This window comes from Ipomoea triloba, chromosome 2 (genome assembly GCF_003576645.1).
Source record: "Ipomoea triloba cultivar NCNSP0323 chromosome 2, ASM357664v1".
Lineage (NCBI taxonomy): Eukaryota > Viridiplantae > Streptophyta > Magnoliopsida > Solanales > Convolvulaceae > Ipomoea > Ipomoea triloba.
The window spans coordinates 6,036,415-6,058,519 of record NC_044917.1 but is presented as its reverse complement, the minus strand read 5'-3'; the positions used below and the strand labels follow the sequence as shown (position 1 = coordinate 6,058,519).

General features: G+C 37.3%; 3 protein-coding genes across 4 annotated transcripts; 2 read left to right on the top strand and 1 right to left on the bottom strand.

Moving 5' to 3' along the window:
• The first annotated feature begins 1,219 nt into the window (after positions 1-1,219).
• Positions 1,220-2,074, top strand: LOC116009887 (glutathione S-transferase 3-like). The gene is made up of 2 exons (XM_031249070.1): positions 1,220-1,628; positions 1,716-2,074. The coding sequence occupies exons 1-2, from the start codon at positions 1,314-1,316 to the stop codon at positions 2,061-2,063; spliced, it is 663 nt and encodes a 220-aa protein (XP_031104930.1). The 5' UTR covers positions 1,220-1,313; the 3' UTR covers positions 2,064-2,074.
• Positions 2,075-2,650: 576 nt separating this feature from the next.
• On the top strand, positions 2,651-6,886 carry LOC116011313 (endoplasmic reticulum oxidoreductin-1-like). Of its 2 annotated transcripts, none has more exons than XM_031250866.1 (9): positions 2,651-3,406; positions 3,780-3,911; positions 4,235-4,493; positions 4,780-4,890; positions 5,287-5,405; positions 5,618-5,722; positions 5,827-6,029; positions 6,213-6,336; positions 6,418-6,886. In XM_031250866.1, the coding sequence occupies exons 1-9, from the start codon at positions 3,251-3,253 to the stop codon at positions 6,610-6,612; spliced, it is 1,404 nt and encodes a 467-aa protein (XP_031106726.1). In that variant the 5' UTR covers positions 2,651-3,250; the 3' UTR covers positions 6,613-6,886. The 2 variants fall into 2 exon arrangements, with proteins under 2 accessions (XP_031106726.1, XP_031106725.1); XM_031250865.1 differs by having other exon boundaries at positions 6,415-6,886.
• A 5,354-nt stretch (positions 6,887-12,240) lies between these two features.
• Positions 12,241-18,898, bottom strand: LOC116010618 (translation initiation factor IF-2, chloroplastic). The gene is made up of 13 exons (XM_031250098.1): positions 18,752-18,898; positions 17,015-18,637; positions 16,820-16,852; positions 16,546-16,659; positions 16,212-16,361; positions 16,025-16,123; positions 15,880-15,942; positions 14,681-14,836; positions 14,443-14,508; positions 14,012-14,248; positions 13,610-13,885; positions 13,097-13,285; positions 12,241-12,989 (listed from the first exon to the last, which is right to left on the bottom strand). Exons 2-13 carry the CDS (start codon positions 18,527-18,529, stop codon positions 12,828-12,830), a joined length of 3,060 nt encoding a protein of 1,019 aa, XP_031105958.1. The 5' UTR covers positions 18,530-18,637; positions 18,752-18,898; the 3' UTR covers positions 12,241-12,827.
• Between the last annotated feature and the right edge of the window lie 3,207 nt (positions 18,899-22,105).

Here is a 22,105-nt window from a genome sequence, read left to right as displayed (position 1 = left end):
TTTTTATTCATCGTTATGCAAAAAATCAAGTACCTCATCTATTTGCTGAGGATTTAATTCTAGATTATCAAAAAATTGAGGAACATGTAATGAACTCTCAGGTTGGGTTACAGGAAGGTAATAAGAAGAAGAACGTTTACATTTATTGCATTTTTTCCTATACGAAATATTACTATTAATAGTAACTCTAAGTTTATTAGTTGCCTTATCCAATTTCATTGTTGGATTATCAAGCAACATTTTCTTCTTATTTTCCAAATCACTCTTTATCCTTTCAACCTCNAGGAGACATTAACTTGTTAGACGAGGTAGACTATTAGCACTACTTCTGTTTAGTTTGTTTAATATGCAAATTTGTTTACAAGCAAAAACTCAAACTATGTTAAATACTTTTTCACGTGATTTAGGAATTTATCGAAGATGAATGAAACGAATCATTTGGAGATCATTTTGTACATGTTCGATTCGTACTTTTATATTTTTTATTATACATTGATGCAATTTGACACAACTTTTTTTTTTATTGAGATGGACAAGAATTTAAATGCATGTATAAGTCTTCATTTCAAATTGTTTATGTTTTCTTTCGTGCAACACAACTAACTTTATTTAAAGAAATAAAAGCATTACATGTTAGTACATTTATTTGAATATGAGATATGAACAACCAAAAACACAAGTTTCTATGTTTGTTTTAGAAACTGTACGGAAAAAAAACCCAAAGTAGGACACTAACAATGATGTAGGAGAATGAACTACAATTTTAATAAACTTGTATATATAAATGCTACAACTCTATTTATTATCAATAAACTTGTATGTATGAATCTCCGTTTGACAAAAATAAACTAGCTCCTTATATTTATATCGTACATAACTATTGAAATAACACTCTTGACCTCTTAATTAAATTCAAATTTAAACAAAAAAAATTACAAAATAAATACCAAAGAATTTAAATTTTAACACATTTTTTAATATCATTGTATTTATTCGATCTTTGTTGGGCATTATACTACGCGCATCGCGCGTGCCACCGCTAGTACTCTCCATAAGTTTCAATCTGGTGCTGCAGAACCCCATACACCTAATTCTCGACTTGTCCCTTTGTCTGATGTTGAAAGATCAACACCTGGTGTTGGATAAGCATCGAAAAGATATTTTGAAGTACTGACAAAGATACCTAAAAAGTAGTTTTCAAAATCAAAAGTGATCGATTTGATAAAAAGTAAAATAAGTGCTATTCTATTCCTTAAATAGTGATTGTGTATCTCGAGCGATTCTTATCTTTTTGTGTTTCATTCCTGAGAGAAATGGAAGATGAAGCGGTGGTTTTGGACTACTGGGCAAGTCCATTTGGAGCAAGGGTAAGAATTGCCCTAGCCGAGAAGGGAATTAGCTACACCCACAAATTTGAAAACCTGGCCAACAAATCTCCTCTCCTTGTTGAAATGAACCCAGTGCATCAGAAAATCCCAGTTCTTATCCATGGTGGCAAACCTATTTGTGAATCAGACATCATCATCCAGTATATTGATGAAATCTGGAAGAACAATTCTCCTCTGCTGCCCTCAGATCATTACCATAGAGCAAAGGCAAGATTCTTGGTTGACTTCATCAACACCAAGGTCAAGTCCTTAAACATCACTTCAATTATCAACTTGTTTCTTACTATGTACTTGTAAGACTAACAAGAATTTCTAAATTTGGTTCAGATATATGATTCCAGCAAGAAGATTTGGATGGGATCAGCAGAAGATCAAGAGTGTGGGAAGATGGAGCTAATTGAGTGGTCCAAAGTGTTAGAGAAAGAGCTGGGAGACAAGCCTTACTTGGGGGGAGAGGATTTTGGATTTGCAGATATTGCATTTGTACCATTCTACAACTGGTTTATTGTTTTCAAGACATTTGCCAATTTCAACATTGAAGAAGATTGCCCCAAACTGGTAGATTGGGGCAAAAGATGCATGAGGAGGGACACTGTATCCAAATCTCTTCCAGATCCACAACAAGTCTATGAAGCTTACTTGGAATTTAAGGATAGGCTAGGAAACACAAATTAGGTTAGTTTTTTTTTTTTTTTTTTTTTTTTTTTTTTTTTTTTTTTAAGTAGCTTAATATTGTGTTTGTGTAAAACACTCTCTCAAGATAGTTACATTTAGAATTAATTCCGCCTCATTTTATCCACATTCCATGGGTACATGTTAGATTATCTAGTACCAATTGAGAAGTTTAAAAAAAAATCTCTATTGTAATTAGACATACAACATTGGTATTTTCTAAATTGGACATACTTATTTTTTACTATATTGGCATTTATAAAGTTTAACTTTTAGGCCTTCCTCAATAGATAAGTTTTTTGCACAAATATTTAAGTTTCACCTAAGAAAGAAGGAGAAGCAAAAAGAAAAAAGAAAAGAAAAAATGAAATGTCAGAAAAACAGAAAAGAAAAAAGAAAAAAAAAACGTCTGCTTAACGCGCTCAACGTGAATGTGCACTCCACACAGACAAGGTTTGTTGCTTCTCTTTAGGGAACAAAAAACCCAACCTCCTGCAAGACACTCATCTATTCTATTTCTTCACTCTCTTTCATCCACCTCGTCCATTTTTTCTTAAAATTTGGTCCAAAAACTACTAATGGGGAGGGTCTTACTCTAACGGTGTAATTATGTCAAAATTTTAAATTATCTTATACATTATTTGTATTTAAAAAAATTAAAGAAATAAAATACTTATAATGTAATGGGTAATTACATTTTCCCAAATGTTTAATGGGCTATTTGATTTTTTTTGGAACAATTTTTAGAGTTTATTTTGCTGCGGCACGGTGCACAGTGTTCTGACCCTAAGCCTCCACGGTGGCAGAACCTGAAGTTTCTATTGGCTCAACATTGTCACAATATCGCCGTTGATGACATATTAAGCCCCATAGAACTCTCACTCCCCTCCCAATCAGCCCAATAGCTACGCGCGCTCTCCAACAGCCACGTGACATAATCCATTGCGCATGACTGCACGCGCCTAGTTTCCGACTTCCCCCCTTGCTGGAGAGCTCTGTTCATCCTTGACCGCCTTGTTCTTACGTGGTTTGACTGCCGCATTAAGATAAAACATTTACATCCATCCTATAAATTCCTTTCGGTTAGATTGTGTATAGCAGACCCAGGAACGGCAAAAGAGCTGAGATTTTGAGGGGATTTATTAGGAATTATACAGGTGTAGATACAGATCAATGTATGTATAGGCGAAATGGTGGAAGCTGAGGTCGAAGAGAGGAAAGGGAGGGAGAAGAATAAGAAGAAGAAAGGAAGAAGATGGGGATGGATGCCGATTGGCGCGGTGATGATAGCATTAGCAGTAGGGTTTTTTCCTGCACATAATTTCAAATCTTGTCCCTGTGCTCAGGTTCTTCCTTAATCCCTTAATTCCTTTCATTTCTTTTGGCAGTATCTAGAGATTACTGATACAAAGCACTTTAGGTGTTGTGTGTTTAAATATTTGAGCAAATAAAATGTTATCAGACAATGTTTAAACAATTCCAGACTTAATTTGGCTAGAAACCTGGATAGTTTTCTAATTGCCTGTGAATTGCCAATTTATGCAATATCATCTATAAAAAAAAAAGATGCTTAATGGATTTTGAAATCTATCATGCACGGGAACATTGTGCTTTTAGTAGCATTTACATACAAGAAGATTCTATTAAAATGTGATTACTTCACTTTGTGAATTGGGATTGACTGATGCTTGGTGTTTTGTGACCATAAATGCATGGCAGGATTCTCGAAAATATACTGGAATTGTTGAGGACTGCTGCTGTGATTATGAAACAGTTGACACTCTTAATGCAGCTGTACTGCATCCTTTACTCCAAGAACTTGTTACAACTCCATTCTTCCGATACTTTAAGGTGTGATGCAAGCCTAAGGACCTCATCTCTAATCACTATAGAAGTGTTTAATCTACGTTTAATCACCTATTTTAACTTTTACACAGATCACCTTGAGTTCTCTAGCACAAGATAGTGTTAGGAGTGGTTAAGGGATTTGGAAAATTTTATGATAATTTTCATGTGAGCTGAGTTCATGTTTGTGGAAATTATCCTCTTTTAACAATTTTCAACTGGAACCTTCTTACCTTCCTAGGGGATGTCTGTCAAGTGTGAATTATTGTGTGCATTAGATAAATTTTCTTAGTCTGATGAGAATCTGACGCACATTTCATGTCATTCAGGTGAAGTTATGGTGTGACTGCCCTTTTTGGCCAGACGATGGTATGTGTAAGTTGCGTGACTGTAGCGTGTGTGAATGTCCGGAAAATGAATTCCCAGAACCTTTTAAGAGGCCACTGCAACATGGTCTTGGATCTGACGATCCTATTTGCCAAGAGGGAAAGCCACAGGCTGCAGTTGACCGCACATTAGACTCTAAGGCTTTTAGGGGCTGGATGGAAGTAGATAATCCTTGGACGCATGATGATGAAACTGATAATGGTAATTTTTTCATGGTACATGTTGGACAATGCTGTTAGTCTATTAATCTCTGGATCTTATATTTGCTGATTGTTTGAAAAACAAAGTAAAAGGCTTAAATTGCGGTGATAAAACTTTCATTTACTTTTGTTTCATACATTTTAATTGTAAATCATGGTGTGATGTCTTGGGAAATTTATTTTGTTATATGGCATGTTTAACAACTGTACTGTAATTTGTGTACTTCCAAATGGTTTATTTTGATACCGAAATAGCTTTCTAGATACTGATGAACTTCTTTATGCAGATGAAATGACCTATGTAAATCTCCTACTGAACCCTGAGCGCTACACTGGCTATAGTGGACCATCAGCCAGAAGGATATGGGATGAAATTTATTCAGAAAACTGCCCAAAATGTGAGTCATAGTTTATGTAACTGGTTCGACTTCCAAAAAAGTATATTTTGATGTTTGCTGTTTCCAGCGATTAATCCTAGTAGAGAAAGGCTGTTCTATAAGTTCTTGTCTGTGAATGCTCAACTTAATTTGCACTTCATTTAAAATGTAAAAGTTCCTTACAAGGCTATGCTAGCAGAATGGATAAACTCTCTTAGGGAAGTGACAAAATTAAACTATGTAGAAGGTTTTTTGTTGTAAACAATAAAGTAGAGGGGATAGAAATTAGTGTTGAATCTTACTGATCTAGTTATTCCTGTTTAATCATATTTTTGGTTCAAGATTATATTTGCCAAATTAATGGTCATGTCTTTCCCGTAATTGTCTGTTTAATGTGAGATTTCCATGTTCTGACAGATGCCTTTGGAGAAATGTGCCAGGAGAAGAAAGTGTTGTACAAATTAATATCTGGTCTTCACTCCTCTATTTCAATACACATAGCCGCTGATTACCTTCTCGATGAAACTAAAAACCTGGTTGGTGTCATTGTTTTATAGATGCACATATTTTCTTGGATACTTTTTTTAATGTGTCAACTAAGATGATATCTAGTCTTCTATCTGAGAAAGTAGATAGCTTTGCTCTGGAAATTTAAGAGTTAAACCTGCCCAGGCCTGAACTATTTTACTTAATCATCGTGATATAGTCTTTCAGTGAGATCCTGACATGTTTGCCGTGCAACTTTCAGTGGGGTACAAATCTGGAATTGATGCATGATCGTGTTTTGCAATATCCTGACCGTGTCAGAAACTTGTATTTCACTTTCCTCTTTGTTCTTAGAGCTGTCACAAAAGTAAGTGCTCACTTTTTTGCTTTAATTGACAAACCCTTGAGTACAAGTATAGCATACATATTCAATTATCCATTTACGTGCTTCCCTCTTGATATGCCCTGCAGGCAAAAAATTACTTGGAACAGGCTGAATATGACACTGGAAATGTGGAGGCAGATCTGAAAGCGCAGTCCCTTATGCGCCAATTACTTTACAACCCGAAACTTCAAGCTGCATGTCCACTTCCATTTGATGAAGCTAAACTGTGGAAAGGCCAAAGTGGACCTGAGCTGAAGCAGCAGATTCAGAAACAATTCAGGAATATCAGGTTATTGTCTGAGCATTTTGTTAAAATGACAAATATACTCCAGTAAAATTAGATGATCTGTTGATTCTTCTATTTTACCTTTAAATGGAGTCAAAGAACTCATCTCCATTATTCCTTATAAAATATACTACTACAATTGATCATATAACTGAAAGATTTACACATTCTATCTGCAAATTGCAGTTCTTTAATGGATTGTGTAGGATGTGAAAAATGCCGTCTTTGGGGAAAGCTTCAAGTTCTCGGTCTTGGAACTGCCTTAAAGATTCTTTTCTCTGTCGATGGTCAGACGAACTCAGAGCCACCTGTGAGTTTCTACAGTTTAATTTCATGAAACAATTTTCTTCTCAAATGCATGTTTGTAATTCCCTCTTCCATGCTTTAGCAGCTGCAGTTGCAAAGAAATGAAGTCATCGCTCTAATGAACCTGCTGAATCGCCTATCAGAATCAATCAATTTTGTGCACACGACGAGCCCATTGGTTGAGAAGACAAAGTGGTGGAGGCTTGTTTCAGATCACCCAACCACGATTATTAGTTCATGGAGAAGAATATGGGAGAGAATAGTAGAAAAGGTGTATTAACAGAACCGGTCCTATGAAACATTGCCATTAAGAAGTGTCTATATAAAGAGAGCTCCCAGAGTCATATAGAAACACCAAAGATCAAATTATCAGGAGAAGGCTCCATCTTTGTTGATGAGATGATGACTGGAAACTTCAATTCTTGTCAGAATGTAAATTTTGCCACATTAATCCTCCTCCTCAAAATGTCTGTAACATTAGTTTTAAGGTTTATCTATGTCTCTGATTACAACTGGCACGAAATGAGAAAATTTTGCTTCCAATATTGTTTGCCTATTTATATTCCAAGGAATTAATACATTTCATACAAAATCTATATACATACTCAGTGCCTAGATAGACAGAGATTGATGGATGGAATGCAGTTTCCATCATTAGATCAAAGAATTCAATCATATCATTGTTAAACCTCAGTTACATAATGCTTCAAAAAGGCAAAATAGTTGGTTTTCCATGCTCAGTTGAAGGCACACAGTGGAAAGCTAAGATTCAAATGACCTTTAGCAATTCCAGATTTTCTTTGCTTCTTTTTCAATAGGGTAGATTGTCTGGCCAAAAAGCTTAGGAAACAAAATAAAATTTACTTGTGTGACCATCCAATCTGCACAAAAATTAACTTATCTATGTGTGTACCTAATGGGACAAATCCAATTTCTACCCAACAACTCTCGGTACAATAATGTGCAAGTACAAGTATGTGTCATTCCCTTCTTGCTCAACCCTAGTAATAACCACTAACTAGTCAGTGTCAATAAAAATTCATAGGACAACAATAATGAACTAATCCGTAATAAATAGCCTACAGTTCGACAACTGATTGTTACACCAACCTTATAATGAAATCCACAAATCAACTGATTGTTACACCAACCTTATAATGAAATCCACAAATTCATTCACCTCGACAATCCCGTAATACTACACCCTATAAAGACTACTATTTACATCAATTAGCTAGCAGATCATAATGTGATGTTGTACGTGGGAAAAATGGTACGGTGATCATAAACTTTAATTTGAAGGACCAGCAGGACCATATAAACGAATTGATGTGGTCAAAATTTTCCTTTTCTTCAAGACCTCATGGTTATCCAGAGGAATCTTGGAAGTTTCTGCAAAAAAGTGTACTTTTGTCTCCATTGTAAAGGATTACCTCCCTCCAAGGTCATACACTCTCACGTCGATGTTGAAAACTACTCGTAAATCCTAGGGAAATGTAATACCACACATCTGTTATACATGCCTTATCTGTTAAGGTGGTGATTGTTCGTACGTTATATGATTATATTGCTAAAAATGTTCTTCTCTGAAGCTGATTTAGGAAGATGGCATAATACCAGAATATGCCAATGGTTACATATTATTTACATTGCTCCTTAAATTAGGTGAAGATATTTGTCATCTGATCCGATGGTGGAGCTTCATTTGATTGTTGTCTCTCTTTATGAAATGCAGAGTTTAACATAGGGTTTAATCTGGTCCACTGTTTCTTGTGAACAACATGCTTACACATGATGCCTGCAGTATCTAGTGTCATCCGACGACACACATGACTAGATTGAGGTGGCCACAGTTCAAGTCCAACCTTGCCCACTAAAGACGAGGATGACACCCCGGCCCGATAGAATTGTACTATAACTTAGTGACTTTTTACGTAGTTGATGGAAAATATTCTCCGAGTATACCTATTTACATGTATTGTACATTTGCTTGGTATTCGGTCCAGTCACTAGAGAAATTACTCCTGACCTTGAGATTATCAACTCGACCTAAGTGTAGAGACCGAGCAAGTGCTTTGTTAACGTTAGGCTTTGTTTTGACTTTGGGTCGACTTCGACCATTTTAGGTTGGGAAGTTTGCCCCAAGCTACACTTCACGCCGGTCACATCACTTAGTGGTTGATCAAGAATATTGCAACAGGTGTGCATCTTGGCACTATTCCGGAGCTAGCCGATTGCATGTGCGACATGTGTCAAGCATATCGAGAACCCGACATGTGTCTCCTTCCTCCCATATAAATACCACATTTAATGCAAGTTTAAAGGACTTTTGGGATCTTCAAGCTACTGCACCTTAGCTCATAACTCTATGACTTCACGTTATTTACCGAGCTTAAGACTTAAACCAACAAGCAGACTATAAAAGGACCGAATACGATCAGACCCATCGATTTGTACGTATTAGGGATATCGCTGCGTATTTACACTATCAATAGAGGGCGTATTTGGTTAAAACGTTTACAGAGTCACTAATCCCTTCGTTGAATTGTAGGCACATCTAAAGGTGGGATAGCTGGCATGGAGATCCATACCCAAAGTCAATGATCAATTCCTTTGACGTTTGCATCGTTAAAGATAGATGAATCTCTTTCACTCAACCACACCCCAGGTTATTAGTGTTAAGATTATAATCCAGTGTTAGTGAGCTTGAGCCAATAAAATCAAGGTACAAGTCAAGAAAGATGTATTACAAGATATGGTTACAAGGTGAAAATCTGTGTAAAACTAGAATTCACTCAAATACACAAATGCCTCCAAATTCAAAACTCCTTATTCTATATACTCTAGTAAAAGATAGAGCTTATCACAGATTCACAGCCTACAAAATTCAGGATGTAAATCACCCCATCCAAAGACAAAATACTCCATAACAATTTAAGAAAAAAACAAAAAATTGCAGATTTACAGGGGCATGGTGCAAGTCTTCATAGTCTTTCAGATCCAGCATCTATCAGAAGCTGGCGCTATAGCTTCAGACATGATCCTCTTCCTCGGTTATGGTGGCCAGCACTATAGTTAGCGGACGCTTCACCACCGAGATAAACTTAAGTGGAGCAATTTCTGTTACATACCTTACTGTCAAAATCTTAGCCATTGGGATAGTATTTCTAGTCAGGGATATTAGAAACACGAGAAAAAAGTTGCCAGAAGCTAGCGAGGAAATGAAATATTTAGGAAGTGCTGTGTTGTGCTGAGAAGAGCAATGACCGGTGAATTTATAGGCATAGATCACAGATGTCCTAGTAGCGTGTTGAGCAGGTCGTTTGCCTACCCATTAAACATATGCCGCGTCCTGCTTTTTGAATTAATGGCATGAAATAGACAGGACATACGAGCCATGATAGCCCGTACCTCATGCAGCACGGCTTTCATGGAAGGGGACCAGAAATCTTGACAAGATTTGATCTTTACCTGGTAGGCTGGTAGTATATGTTGCCCTCCATAGATTAACTGCCATTATGCCAGAACTTCTTGTAGAGCTGTTCATAGATCTTTTTGGTGCACCTAACATTTTCTTTCTGCATGTGGCTCTTGCTTCGTCTTTTGCAATTGACTTCGATAAAACACCTGCCATGTTTGATAGTTAAGTAACTAAACAAAGGAGATCAGATTGAAAAGCGAGCGATAATTAGTCCTAATTCAATGTGTTAGGTCCATAGTTAGTGAGAACTTACAGTTTCTGTGTGGGGGCCATCAAGATGAGGTTGATATCCTCCTTTCTTCATGACCTCAAACTTATCCACAGGAGGGGGACCAAACCAGTTATTATCACTTTCTGGAAATTTTTGTTTTTTATAGATCTGCAGAAGTGACAATGCTGGCCTTGATTGCACCAGATCTGTAGAGAAGGAAAACTTGGTTCACAAAATGTGATTTTACTGTTCATTTTGCAGCACAAAAAATGAAGGCTGTGTCCTTTCAGAGTCATTTCTGCAGTCTTTGCAGTAGAGGATTGCCTCTGTCATAGGTCAATTCCTTTTTCCAATCAATTAAAGAATTGGCAATGTGGCATTCCCCTCCGATCCAGTAAAAAGGAACGATACCCGAGCTGATAGTTGAATTGCACATTTATGTTTATATATTATATATGCTCAACATGCCCTCTCACGTGCCTCTTGCATGAGGTTGGCTCTGATACCAAATTGAATGTTCATTCTCAACTAAAAGTCTAAGCTGATAGTTGGACTGCACATTTATATTTATATATTATATGCTCAACACCAGCATTTGTGGAAGATATAACATGCCTCATGTGATCATTTCTTATGAAGTTGTGGGAAGAAGTCTGCTAACCGGAGAGATGCCAATGGTTAAGGGCCAACATAGAATCATAAAATGGCTCTCTGCTACTTCAAATGGCCATCAAAAGAGATTGGTATACTTCTCTAGAGATGTTTGATGCATCTGCAGAATACTACAGACAATGCCACTCTGTAGAAAGCTGCAAGTATTTATGACTTCGGTCCCCTCACTGGCTATACACTTTGTGTCATAATAGGTGGTCGGTTTCAGCCACATCTAATTGATTCAGCAGCTCCCTTTCAACTCTTGTTTCTTAATTCAATCCAAGTTTCAATAACCTTTCTCACATATCTTGTTTTGGTTCTATTAAAGGAATGGCCTCGTTCTGGGGCAGTCACAGAATCAACCGTGCTTCGTGAGGTAAAGCCTATCAGTTGCATTTCGAAAAGGAAATTAAGCAAAAGAAAGAAAGTGGTCTTCAATCTCCTAAGATGAATCATTTTACATCAGAAGAAATTTTTAACTAGTTTTTTGGTCCCTCCTAAGAAAACCAAGAATGGGGTAACTAGTTTCGTGGTTCTCATTGTCCTGTCCTTTTCAGAACTGAGGTCATAACCCATAACTTCATGCAACCGATGCCATGTATAAGGTGAAGTTGGCAGTACAAATGAAAAAGTTAAACGCAGGCAATGAATGACCTGTGGAATACGTTATCTATGCTATAAATTCTCAAGTCCTCAGGCTCTTCTCTGTATCCTACCATTTTCCTCATTCTTATCTCCTCTCACTCGTTTCTTGCCTCTTTCTGATAGCTATTATCAGAATGGCCAAAATCCAGAGAATGAGATTTTCAACAGAAGTTGCTCCGGCAAAATTTCTCTCCCTGGCAAAGCGTCCACAGCTCAAAATGCTGGACACCATCAACGAGGAAGAGGCCTATGTCTCGACCATTTCATCTTCTCTGGACAGATCTTTCGATCAGGAGAAATATCGTGAAGGCTGTCCTGTTGCTTAATAAACAATGGGTTTTCCATTTTTCTCACCATTTCTACAATTCAAGGAAATAAAGTACAGAGCATGTTCTTCCAGCTGCAATGTGCTACCAGCCTAGATTACTCTAGTCTAGGTTAATAATAAATGTAGGAACCTTTAGTCCTACTATGTTAAGCTTTTTCTTTTACCCCTACTGTTTTCAGGGTCAGTTTTGTTCAGTAGTCACAGCCCACATTTTTATTGGCCATGAAAGAGTACTTGTGATTTCTCGTTTTCAAGAAATGTATTATTATCATAAAAAATAATCATTCGCTTCTCAGCAATCAAAGAGAGACTACCAAGATATGGCGAGTAAAGAGAAGATGCGCGCATTAAAAATTTAAAATTCCCCTTAGCTTTAGGACAACTATGGGAATCCACTCGAAACTAAAATGAGCAAAGCCAATTTTATTTCCGACACTTTCTAAGATGATTCAACTGGTAAAAAAGTGTACCTGTTTAACCAGACGTGATAGCAGGCAATAGCCCGAGCTGCAATCCTCCGGCCAGTAAATGATGACAATAAAAGAGTTACTATCAATGAGGAAAAAGACAATATAATCAGAAAATTGTGTGCATGAAGATGATCTTTGATAGGAAGGTTTCCCGGGAAATTCCCAGATCAACACCAAAGATACTTTGGTATGAAATCCCAATAGCAGATCAATATTGAGTCATTCTTAATGTCAGGCTCAAAAATCACTAAGAGAAAGAAAAAGAATCTCAAATATATTAGAGCCTTTTCCTCTCTTTGAATACAATTACCACTTGAAGAGGCAAACACTAGTAACATTACAAGACGAGGCATCTGACCTAGAACATATCCTATTCCTTGTGTTTTGGAACTTCTTTTCTCCGTGTCAAGTATAACTGTTACATCTGTTATCATTGGTTTGATCTTGGGCAACATAAATGAATGGTCGAAGTGCTGCTCTTTACAAAAAGGAGCTCGAATATACGTATCACTATTTACATTGCAACAGCATACAACTGTGGGCCAACCCTTTGTTCCTCACCTCTTCGGTATCATATCTTCTAGACAAGCAATCAGCAAAACTAGCCCATATTTGCTCTGAGCACTGCAGATAGGACTTCTATGCACGGTGAGTAATCTTGACGAAATTGCACATGTGACCCTGGCTAAAACTCCCGTATTTGTCTTTAAAGGTCTATCCCCGCTGCTTCGAGTGCTGCAGCCATTGAGGATGATGCTTCCTCAAGTGTTCTTCTCTTTTGCACCGCATTGAAGGCTTCAATAGTATCTCCAACCTCCCAATCATCAAAATCCTCAAGCCCAATTCCACATTCTAGCCCGACATTGACCTGTTAAAAACAATTGGTTCTTGGGTAATGAACAAGAATAAAATTCTAGAGCACAACACAACATTAAGCTTAACATGGAAATCTTTATCTTCAAAAAAGTAGCATACCTCTTTCACAATCTCCTTAACCCGTCTTAAAGATTCAAGGACACCAACATGGACTTCTTTGCCTTTCCTAATAACCCTAATTCCACATTCTTTCACTACTTTCCCCTCTGTTATGATGCATCCAGCAACACGACCGCTACCACTACTGAACACAGCACGCACTTCTGCTGTACCAATTGGAACTTGTTCCTGCAAGATAACCAATTTCATGCCTTTTGAGTATTTTGAATTAGACACAATCAAATTACCGACTAGAGAAGCACACAGAAGACATGAAATAGAAGAAATACGGCAATTGATCACTGATGGTAGAAAATTCTTCTTAAAAAATCAGTCTAGGATGCCAGCAATGGAAAAACAATGGAGTTGGTGCTTTTAATACATTCCATTTCCTCCATAAAATTGTTAAGTGCAAGAAAAATAGTTAATAACTTCAAGACCTACAGATACACCAAGCTTTATATACGGTCTAAAATTAGTACAAGGAAAGACCCGTATAGAAACTCCACTTACCTCAACTGATTCCAAAAGTCCTTCCATAGCATTTCGTACATCATCAATTAGTTCATATATGACTTTGTACAGACGGATCTCAACACTTTTGTTGTCCGCATAGCTTTTGACAGACCCTGGCGCTTTGACATTAAATCCAAAAATAATGGCTTTACTTGCTACAGCGAGATCAACATCACTGGTGCTCACATCCCCTGTAGCTTGCAATAGGAACTTCAGAGTGACATTATCCTGAGGGAGAACCTGGAGAGCCTGTCTGACAGCTTCAATGGATCCCTAACCATGCAAGGGGGTTTCGTAAATATCAAGTAACAATAAGCGCCCAATGGGGTCACAAAATCTATTGACTCGTATAAAAACTATACTTGTGAATTGAATCCAAATTGCAATTTATTTGAATACCTGAACATCAACTTTCAGAATAATATTCAGTTGGTGCAAATCTAGCCCAGTAAGCTTCCCAGATGAAACTGCAGAAGCAAAGGAAGATAGTGTAACCTTCCCATCCCCAGCCTTTGCTGATATGCGTTCATTTCTCAATGACTCTGCTCTTTCCTCTGCCTTTTCACGAGCAATATCAAGGGAGCTAACTACTTCAAACTCATCACCGGCATATGGAACATTACTCAAGCCAATTACCTGTTGAAGCATGCAACAGATGTTTCGAATTGATGGAATGAACTCGCAATCTTGAAGTGATAGTAAAACTTAGCCCATGACATTCCAAAACTCATGTCATATATATATTTTTTTTTCAAACAGAGCAAGTTAAATAAGAGAAAAAGTAATAATCACGAACTACTAAATTGGAAGCAGCAACCTGGAGCTCATACCTGGACAGGTAAGGAAGGTCCAGCTTCATTGACACGTTTTCCACTGTCATCAAATAAAGCTCGGACCTGAACACAGGAATTGGAAGCTTTTTCAAAAGCAGGCATTAAGATGAAAATGAGCCAAGTAGAGTTGATTACCTCTCAGACATTCAGATTAAAAACACAGGAGAAATTAGACAGCATATTTTATCTTAAAGAAAATTCCCACTTCCCAGAAAGTCAGGCTACATCTACTAACCTTTCCATAAGCTTCACCACAAACTACTATATCTCCTGTTTTTAACGTCCCATTCAGCACAATGAATGTAGCTACAGGTCCTTTAGATTTATCAAGACCAGCTTCAATCACAGTTCCCTTGGCATTTCTGTGAGGATTAGCCTTCAACTCTTGTAGCTACAGTTTATAAGCAAATCACAGAGTTAAAATACCAAGGATACAAACAAGAAAAATGAAAGTCAACCAAACAAGTTCAGGAAAATATTCAGAAATCACATTATGGACAATTCAGTACTGCAGCAGTCACAATAAAGACAAGAAATAGTCTTAGAGCTTAGAAGAGGGGTGAAAGAGCAGCTTGTATTAATTATAAGGGCATCCACAATGGTTCTCCCCTTTACTCCCCAATTTGTGGGCTAACTCCTCCACATCACCTTATAATCTCCTCTCCTATTTTATCACCAACTCTTCTCCCCTTTTCTCCCTTTTTTTGTGGGCCCTACCCTCCACACTCCTACACATCATCTAGTATTTTATTCACTTTTCTATAATTAATAATTTCTTTATAATTATAATTTCAATTTTAAATAAAAACAAATTGAAAAAAAAATTTGAATTATAAAATATAACTTTATAAACTAATCAAAATATAATTTCATAAATTAATATTCGCCTTCAAAATCACCTACGGAACAAATTAACATTCGGAATCGAATACAAAATTTTAAATTTCATATATACCGACAATTAATAAAATTTAAAAAGAAAATAAATTGAAATATTTAAAAAAAAATTAGAATAACAAGTTTTTTTAAAAATAATAATAAAAAAAAAAAGAATTAGCCGTTTTTCAACGGCTAACAAAAATCAAAACAAAAAAATGATTTTTTTTTTTTTTAAATTGAAGCAGCATGGTGGGGGACACCATGTGCACGCGCCTGCGCCTTTCTTCCCCTTTCCTCAGGAGAGAAAGTTCTCTCCAGAGGATAATCTTCTCTCCCCTCCAACCGTGTTCCTCCCCTTTAATCTCCACCATTGGAGATGCCCTAAGGGTGTCCTAGAACAATAGCATTACACAAAATCTACATTATTCTTCACGTGAATCCATATACATTTACAATAGCGGTGGCTGAGGCACATAAAAAATGTGAGCGGTTGGAAGTAGCATCTAATATCCAAGAACTTCAATCTGAGATATGTACAAAATTATTTGTACTTACTTCTGCAACAAGCATGGTAGTTTCCAGCAATTCATCTATATTCTCTCCTTTAAGAGCACTAATCTGTTCATGAATATAAAGAAATAACTTAGAATCAATATAACTACCCAAAAAAAAAAAACTACGTAAATTTCCTTTTCACCACCTTAACAATTGGGACATCACCACCCCAGTCTTCTGGCATCAAACCAATTGAAGAAAGTTCTTGCATGACTCGGTCTGGATTAGCTCCATCCTTGTCAATCTGAAAAGGCACAGAAAAGAAACCATCAATCCTAACAAGAAGCAAGAAGAGAAAAATGTGACACTAAGTGCACTTAATCCCAGAAGACCTTATTTATGGCAATCACAATTGGAACTCCAGCTGCTTGGGCATGTGCAATGGCCTCGCTTGTCTGAGGTCGAATCCCATCATCGGCAGCTACTACAATGATAGCAATATCTGTGACTCGCGCTCCACGAGCTCTCATTGCTCCAAAGGCCTACAAAATCATTAGATATACTATCCATATTAATAAGCCAATACTTAGTTGGGAAAGTTATTATTCAGTACTAAACACTAAGTATGTCAGTGCAATAGAGATGAGAGTGAGAGAGAGAGAGAGCAACAAGATCAACTTCTGGTTAAAGACATGAATGCTGAAACACAATAAATACTTGGTATACCTCATGCCCAGGAGTATCAAGGAAGACACAAGTTCGAGGCTTGCCATCTGTAAGTACTTTCACCTGATATGCACCAATTCCTTGTGTGATTCCACCAGCTTCAGATGCTGCCACCTAAATATCTACCAGTTAGGATTCAGGTTTGAACTACATTTTTTATCACAACCCTTGAAGCTAGCATCTCTTGGAATAACAACCACATTATAAAAAATCATGATTTCCAAGCAAAAACAAAATAAAGAATTATGTATATGACATAAGCTTCAACATATACCTTGCTCTTGCGAATATAATCCAAAAGGGTTGTCTGTAAAGGGAAAAAACAAAAGTTAGCTAGACCCAGCTAAGCAAATGAATTCAAATGTTCACTAATTACAGAAGGTAAAAATCAAAATGAAAGAAATGATTACATTTTTTTTCTCTTTAAAAAAAAAAAGAAAAAAAAAAAGTATGAACTTTGATTGCTTACCTTTCCATGGTCTACATGGCCCATTATAGTGAGGACTGGCGGTCTATCTTCCAATTTGTCCAAATCATCTTCATCTAAAATCTCCCTCTTTTTTGCCATTTCTTCCACTCTAACCGGATCAGCATCAATAACCTCCACTTCATACTCTTTACATATCATCTTCACCATGTCTTTGCTGAGAGTTTGCACGCCATCAGGTTTGATTCCCTTCGTGTAGAAGTAACCAAGAATTTCACCTTCACTAATAGCTAAGTTGTAGGCCAAGTCCTCAATTAACATCCCATCTTCATCAACCTCCAGAATTTCAACTTTAACAGGAGCAGCCTCTTTAGCTGCCTGCAGTCTTGCTGCCTTACGACTTGCCTTGGTCCATTTTCTACCTTTCCTTGCAGTAGCACCACCAGAAATAGAAACATTCAGTTCTGATGCCTCTTCATCATGAATCTCATCACCTACCATTCGCCTGCGAAGTCCTCCTGATGCACCACTCTTTTTACGGAACTCATCCTTGAACCTAGATGGAGCACTCTTTCCAGGTTTTGCAGGGCCCTTTGCGGGTTTTGCTGGGGCTAAAACTGCTTTAGAAACCAGAGGATCAGCAACTGGTTTCTTAGAAGCAAATTTGTCAACTAATATTGGTTGGCGTTCTTTGGCCTTTGCAGGTGCACCAGTAGCTGGGGGCTTAGGAGCTGCACCAACATCCTTCAAGATAACCGCTTTCTTAACTACAGGTGGAGGAGCTACAGGTGGAGGAGGAGGAGCTACAGATGGTCTTGCTTGCAACTTGGGTTCAACTTTCTGAGGTGGCTGAGGGGGCCTTAGAGGAGCAGCAGGTTGAGAGTCCGTCTTCTCTGTGCTGCTTGTTTTTAGTTCTTGTTTTGGAGGTTGCTTTACAGCATTTTGTACTGTAGGTACCGGATTCCCTTTCCTCCAGACACTCTTCGACGTACTAGAATTTTGCTGGGGAATAGCCACTGAATTAATCGGTTTGCCATTTTTTGCTTCAACGTTTGCACCGGCCACTGGTTTCTTAATAGCGGCATTCATTCTCTTTTTTGTCTCTAGCTTCTCCACCTTCTCCAGTGCCTCTCCTAGCGACTCGATTACTTTGCTTTTGTCTTCTCCATCACTACTGCTCTCATCATCAGAATCTGAGCTAGGTTTTGCTCCATTCCAAGCTGCTGAACTCGTGCCTGAAAGCACAGATTTTGGCCCTGACTTCAATTGAGGTTTGGGAGCCGGCTTGAGTAAAAGATCAGCATTAGCATCATCCTCACTACTTCTAGGCGACGAATCCAACGATATCGAAGTTCCTTGATCAGCAATAAAATCAGCAGTGACCGAGAACCTACAAACAGACACATATGGCCATCTCTTCCCAACCCAAATTCTGCGAAAGCTCCTAAAATTCTTGGCAAAGGAAATGCTCCCCACCAAACCAGACGACCCTTCAAACTGCCCTAAAGAACAGCTGCAAACGCTTCCCAAATTCACCAGGGAAGTCATGCTAGCCATTGCTCTCTCTGCAGATTATCTCAACACTATCATAGACTTAGAAACCTCCAATTCTCCAACCCAACAAATTCAGTCTATCCTCTCTACTCTTAACAATTCAAGAATCACCTGGCATTCAATTTAATGTCTCAAATTCTTGAACTCACACCAAAAATATGAACTTTTTAAAGAATCGAATATAACTTCATTCAAGACACAGTCAGTGAATGGAAAAGTTTTTACCTTTAAGAGTCTCGGACATTTGCTCAAGAATGGTCTATCCTTCAATGGGTGTTTCTGGTTGCTGATGATAGGGAAATGATCGTTAAAGAAGCATGTGGATGTGGTTGAGAGGGAAGTGAAGCCAAGTGGTGGATGGACAGACATATGAGTGATAAGGCTTTTGGGTAAGGTTCTTTTTTTCAAATGATTTTTTATTTTTTCCAACTTCGTGTATTTTTGTGCTATACATTTATCCCCGTAGCACACCATTATGTGTCCTTTGATTAGCCATTAGCCCATAGAAGGGAACAATCTCTGGGCGTGTTTGGTTCAAATGGTAGGTCATAGGTGTCAAAATCATAATTAAATTTGTATACGTAAGTAATTAAAATAAAAAGTAATATTTTTTATTTGATAATAAACAAAAAGTGGGATTAAAATAATATGGGATTGTTTGGAAATTAGTTGGTAATCAATTGTGATAATTATTTTGACTAATTGATAATATTAACTATTAAAAAAGATGTTTTGTGTCAATGATCTTGTGGTCAAGTGGCATGTAATTAAGAACAATTTTGAAAGCAAATGGATAAGTAACATGAATTTATAATAAACAGGTTGAAAAAATACAATTCTTGGATTACAATTGAATAAATAATCTAAAACGGGTTGAAAAATACCATTTTGGATTACAATTGAATAAATAAATAATCTAGACTACTTAGGCCCAAAGCAAATAAATAACCATTAAAAAAGCATGTGGTTGAGAGTTCAAACCCTCCCTCACGCACAAGGGGTGGTGCAAAACAAATTTTAAAAAAATGTTTAATTTGTGTGCACCCGCGACTTACGTACACAAATATTGTCCAAAATTGGCCTCCCATGCAGGTAAAGTTATGTCAACTATGAATAACAAAGAAGTCTTGTTGCTAGGAGGAGCATAAGATTCGCGAACCCATGTTACTCAAACATCACATTTGCAGTGAAATATCGTTATTGGTAGTAGTGATCAAGTCTATCAAAAATTAAATTTGAAAGTGCTCTTAGCCACGCAGTTGTCATTCGTCATACAAACCCCCCACCACCACCCCTACCCCTACGGCCTACCCCAACCCCAACCCCCACCACCCACCTCTGATATCCTCTTCCTTTCAAAAATATAGCAAATTAGAGTTGGCAATAAGTTTGAAGATATTGTAATTTTCTCTCTCTAGCTTTTCTATGGCTAGCTTTCTCTCTTACTCTTAGGACGTAGCAAGCCTTCTAATTCATGACCTTGTACTGCACTACACAAGATATCTAGTTGCATTAAAGGTATAGTGACGCTAATTGAATATCGTATATTAATGACTCTAAGTCCACAAGTGACTACATGCTCATGTTAACTAGTGTAGTCGTTTCTTGGAAATTCTTTAAACAAGTTGTAATGGTTAGACCCATGATATATGAGTTGATAGCCTTGGACATGTGTGTTGAGTGATTATACCATTTTCTTGAGGATATTCCTAGCTTGGAAAAATATATATCTTCAAGTTGTGTGCATTATGATAGTCAAGTTGCAATTTGAATGGTACAAATTATCATATATAATGTTTAAATCTAGGCATACACATCGTAGACACAATGTTATTAAATAGCTTCTCACAACGAGTGTTATCTCTGTTGACTACATAAGGTCAAAGAATAATACATCAGACCTGATAACCAAAGGGTTAAGTGAAGAGATGGAAGAGAAGTTGATACGGGGAATGAGGTTAAAGCCATTGAAATAAAAGTTTTATAGTGAATATTCAACATAGTTGGCATCGAGGTTCAATGAGACAGCTAAGGGTGCGTCTGGAAATCCTTTTTCGGCTTTTCAGTGTTTGGCTAGATGGAAAAATGGAAGTCAACGGAAAATAGGGATGTAGTCAATGGAAAATAAGGATGTAGTCAATGGAAAATAGAGGTGATTTTTTGAAAAAATGACTTCCCTTTTTTTGGGGAAGTCATTTTTCGTTTGCAGCAGTGGAGCAGCCAATCGCTCATGCCGCCGTCGTCGCCACCCCACCACCATCTCCACCACCACCACTCCCACCACTACCCCTACACCACTCACCATTCCCCACCAAACCACCACCACCACCACTCACCACCCCTCACTCACCCACCACCCACTAGGGGTGTTAGCGAACATAGCTTTCGACAAACTACTTGCGTTCGTGTTCGGTAAGCGTTCGTTTGTGTTCATTTATTAATGTAAACAAACAAAATATAGAGCTTGGTTAATAAACGAACAGAGTTTGAACAGTTATAAGCTCGCTTGCTAAGAGATCGTGAACAAACTCGTTTGTGTTCGTTTAATAATGTTCGCAGACAAGCTCGGTCAGTGTTCGTTTACTAATGTTCGCGAACATGTTTACAGTGAAAAATTGTTCGACATTTTAGCAAATGGGCTGCCAAATTTCAAATGGTATTAGTGTTTGCAAGCCGCAAATACACACAAGTCATGCCTTTTCATATTCATTTTGGGATTTGATTTGCACTATCGGCTGTTTGCGTGGGTTGCAACAATGGCGCCCGCCACGCGCGCCTGACATATTTTTTTTTTAATTTAAAAAAAATCAAATTTGTTTTGTTTTTTCATCCCCTCCAATTTTTCTCAATCTTTCCTAATCACACTTACAAAAACTGACCTCACTATTAAAGATAATGTTACAATGTAGTATATGTTCATAGTTACTTTCTCAACCAAATGAAGCACACATAAAGAACCAATATCACATCCACTGAGGCGAGAACCCACCCCCTCCCATGTGGGAGTGCAACCGGGTGCCACTAGACCCAAGGTCTTTGGCAGTACTCACTTTATTTAAATTCACTAAAAGTATTATATTTGAGTGCTTCGTTGCAATATATTTTTATCATGAGAGATTGAGAGTATAATGCTCCTATCACCATCTAGAGGTAGTGGATCAATTTTAAAAAGAGTGTGGTACACACGACTTAAATTTCTTTTATTGACAGTTTGAGATTATTTTTCTACTTCATATCATGTTATACACGCGCGTTTTTAATTTCCAATTAATATCATCCATAGATTTATCTTTTTAATAAATGAGATTAGTTCTCATAAACTCATAGAGACGTTGGTTCTTATAAAACCTCACCCTGTATATGTATATACAAATATTATATTATATTTTAAAATATATATCGACAAATATATTTTAAAACTAAGAGGGATTAAATCAACAATTAGGCTGCTTTTATTGATAATCAAATTTAAAACAATTAGGCTGCTTTTATTGATGGTCAATTTTAAAATTTGTAATTAGTAAGCTAACAGGCTTAACAGCCGGACAACCTTCACTAGTGTTGTTATGTAATTTCGAG

Bases quoted from the DNA above. Each gene is read 5' to 3' on its own strand.
- LOC116010618 (XM_031250098.1), bottom strand. From the start codon at position 18,529: ATGGCTAGCATGACTTCCCTGGTGAATTTGGGAAGCGTTTGCAGCTGT. The intron at 16,362-16,545 runs GTATACCAAGTA...ATGATTTTGTAG, and splicing joins TTGATACTCCTGGGCATGAG to GCCTTTGGAGCAATGAGAGC. The intron at 13,286-13,609 runs GTAAGTGGAGTT...GTTATCTTGCAG, and splicing joins GACTTTTGGAATCAGTTGAG to GAACAAGTTCCAATTGGTAC.
- LOC116009887 (XM_031249070.1), top strand. From the start codon at position 1,314: ATGGAAGATGAAGCGGTGGTTTTGGACTACTGGGCAAGTCCATTTGGA. The intron at 1,629-1,715 runs GTCAAGTCCTTA...AATTTGGTTCAG, and splicing joins TTGACTTCATCAACACCAAG to ATATATGATTCCAGCAAGAA.
- LOC116011313 (XM_031250865.1), top strand. From the start codon at position 3,251: ATGGTGGAAGCTGAGGTCGAAGAGAGGAAAGGGAGGGAGAAGAATAAG. The intron at 5,406-5,617 runs GTTGGTGTCATT...TGCAACTTTCAG, and splicing joins TCGATGAAACTAAAAACCTG to TGGGGTACAAATCTGGAATT. The intron at 5,723-5,826 runs GTAAGTGCTCAC...TATGCCCTGCAG, and splicing joins TTCTTAGAGCTGTCACAAAA to GCAAAAAATTACTTGGAACA.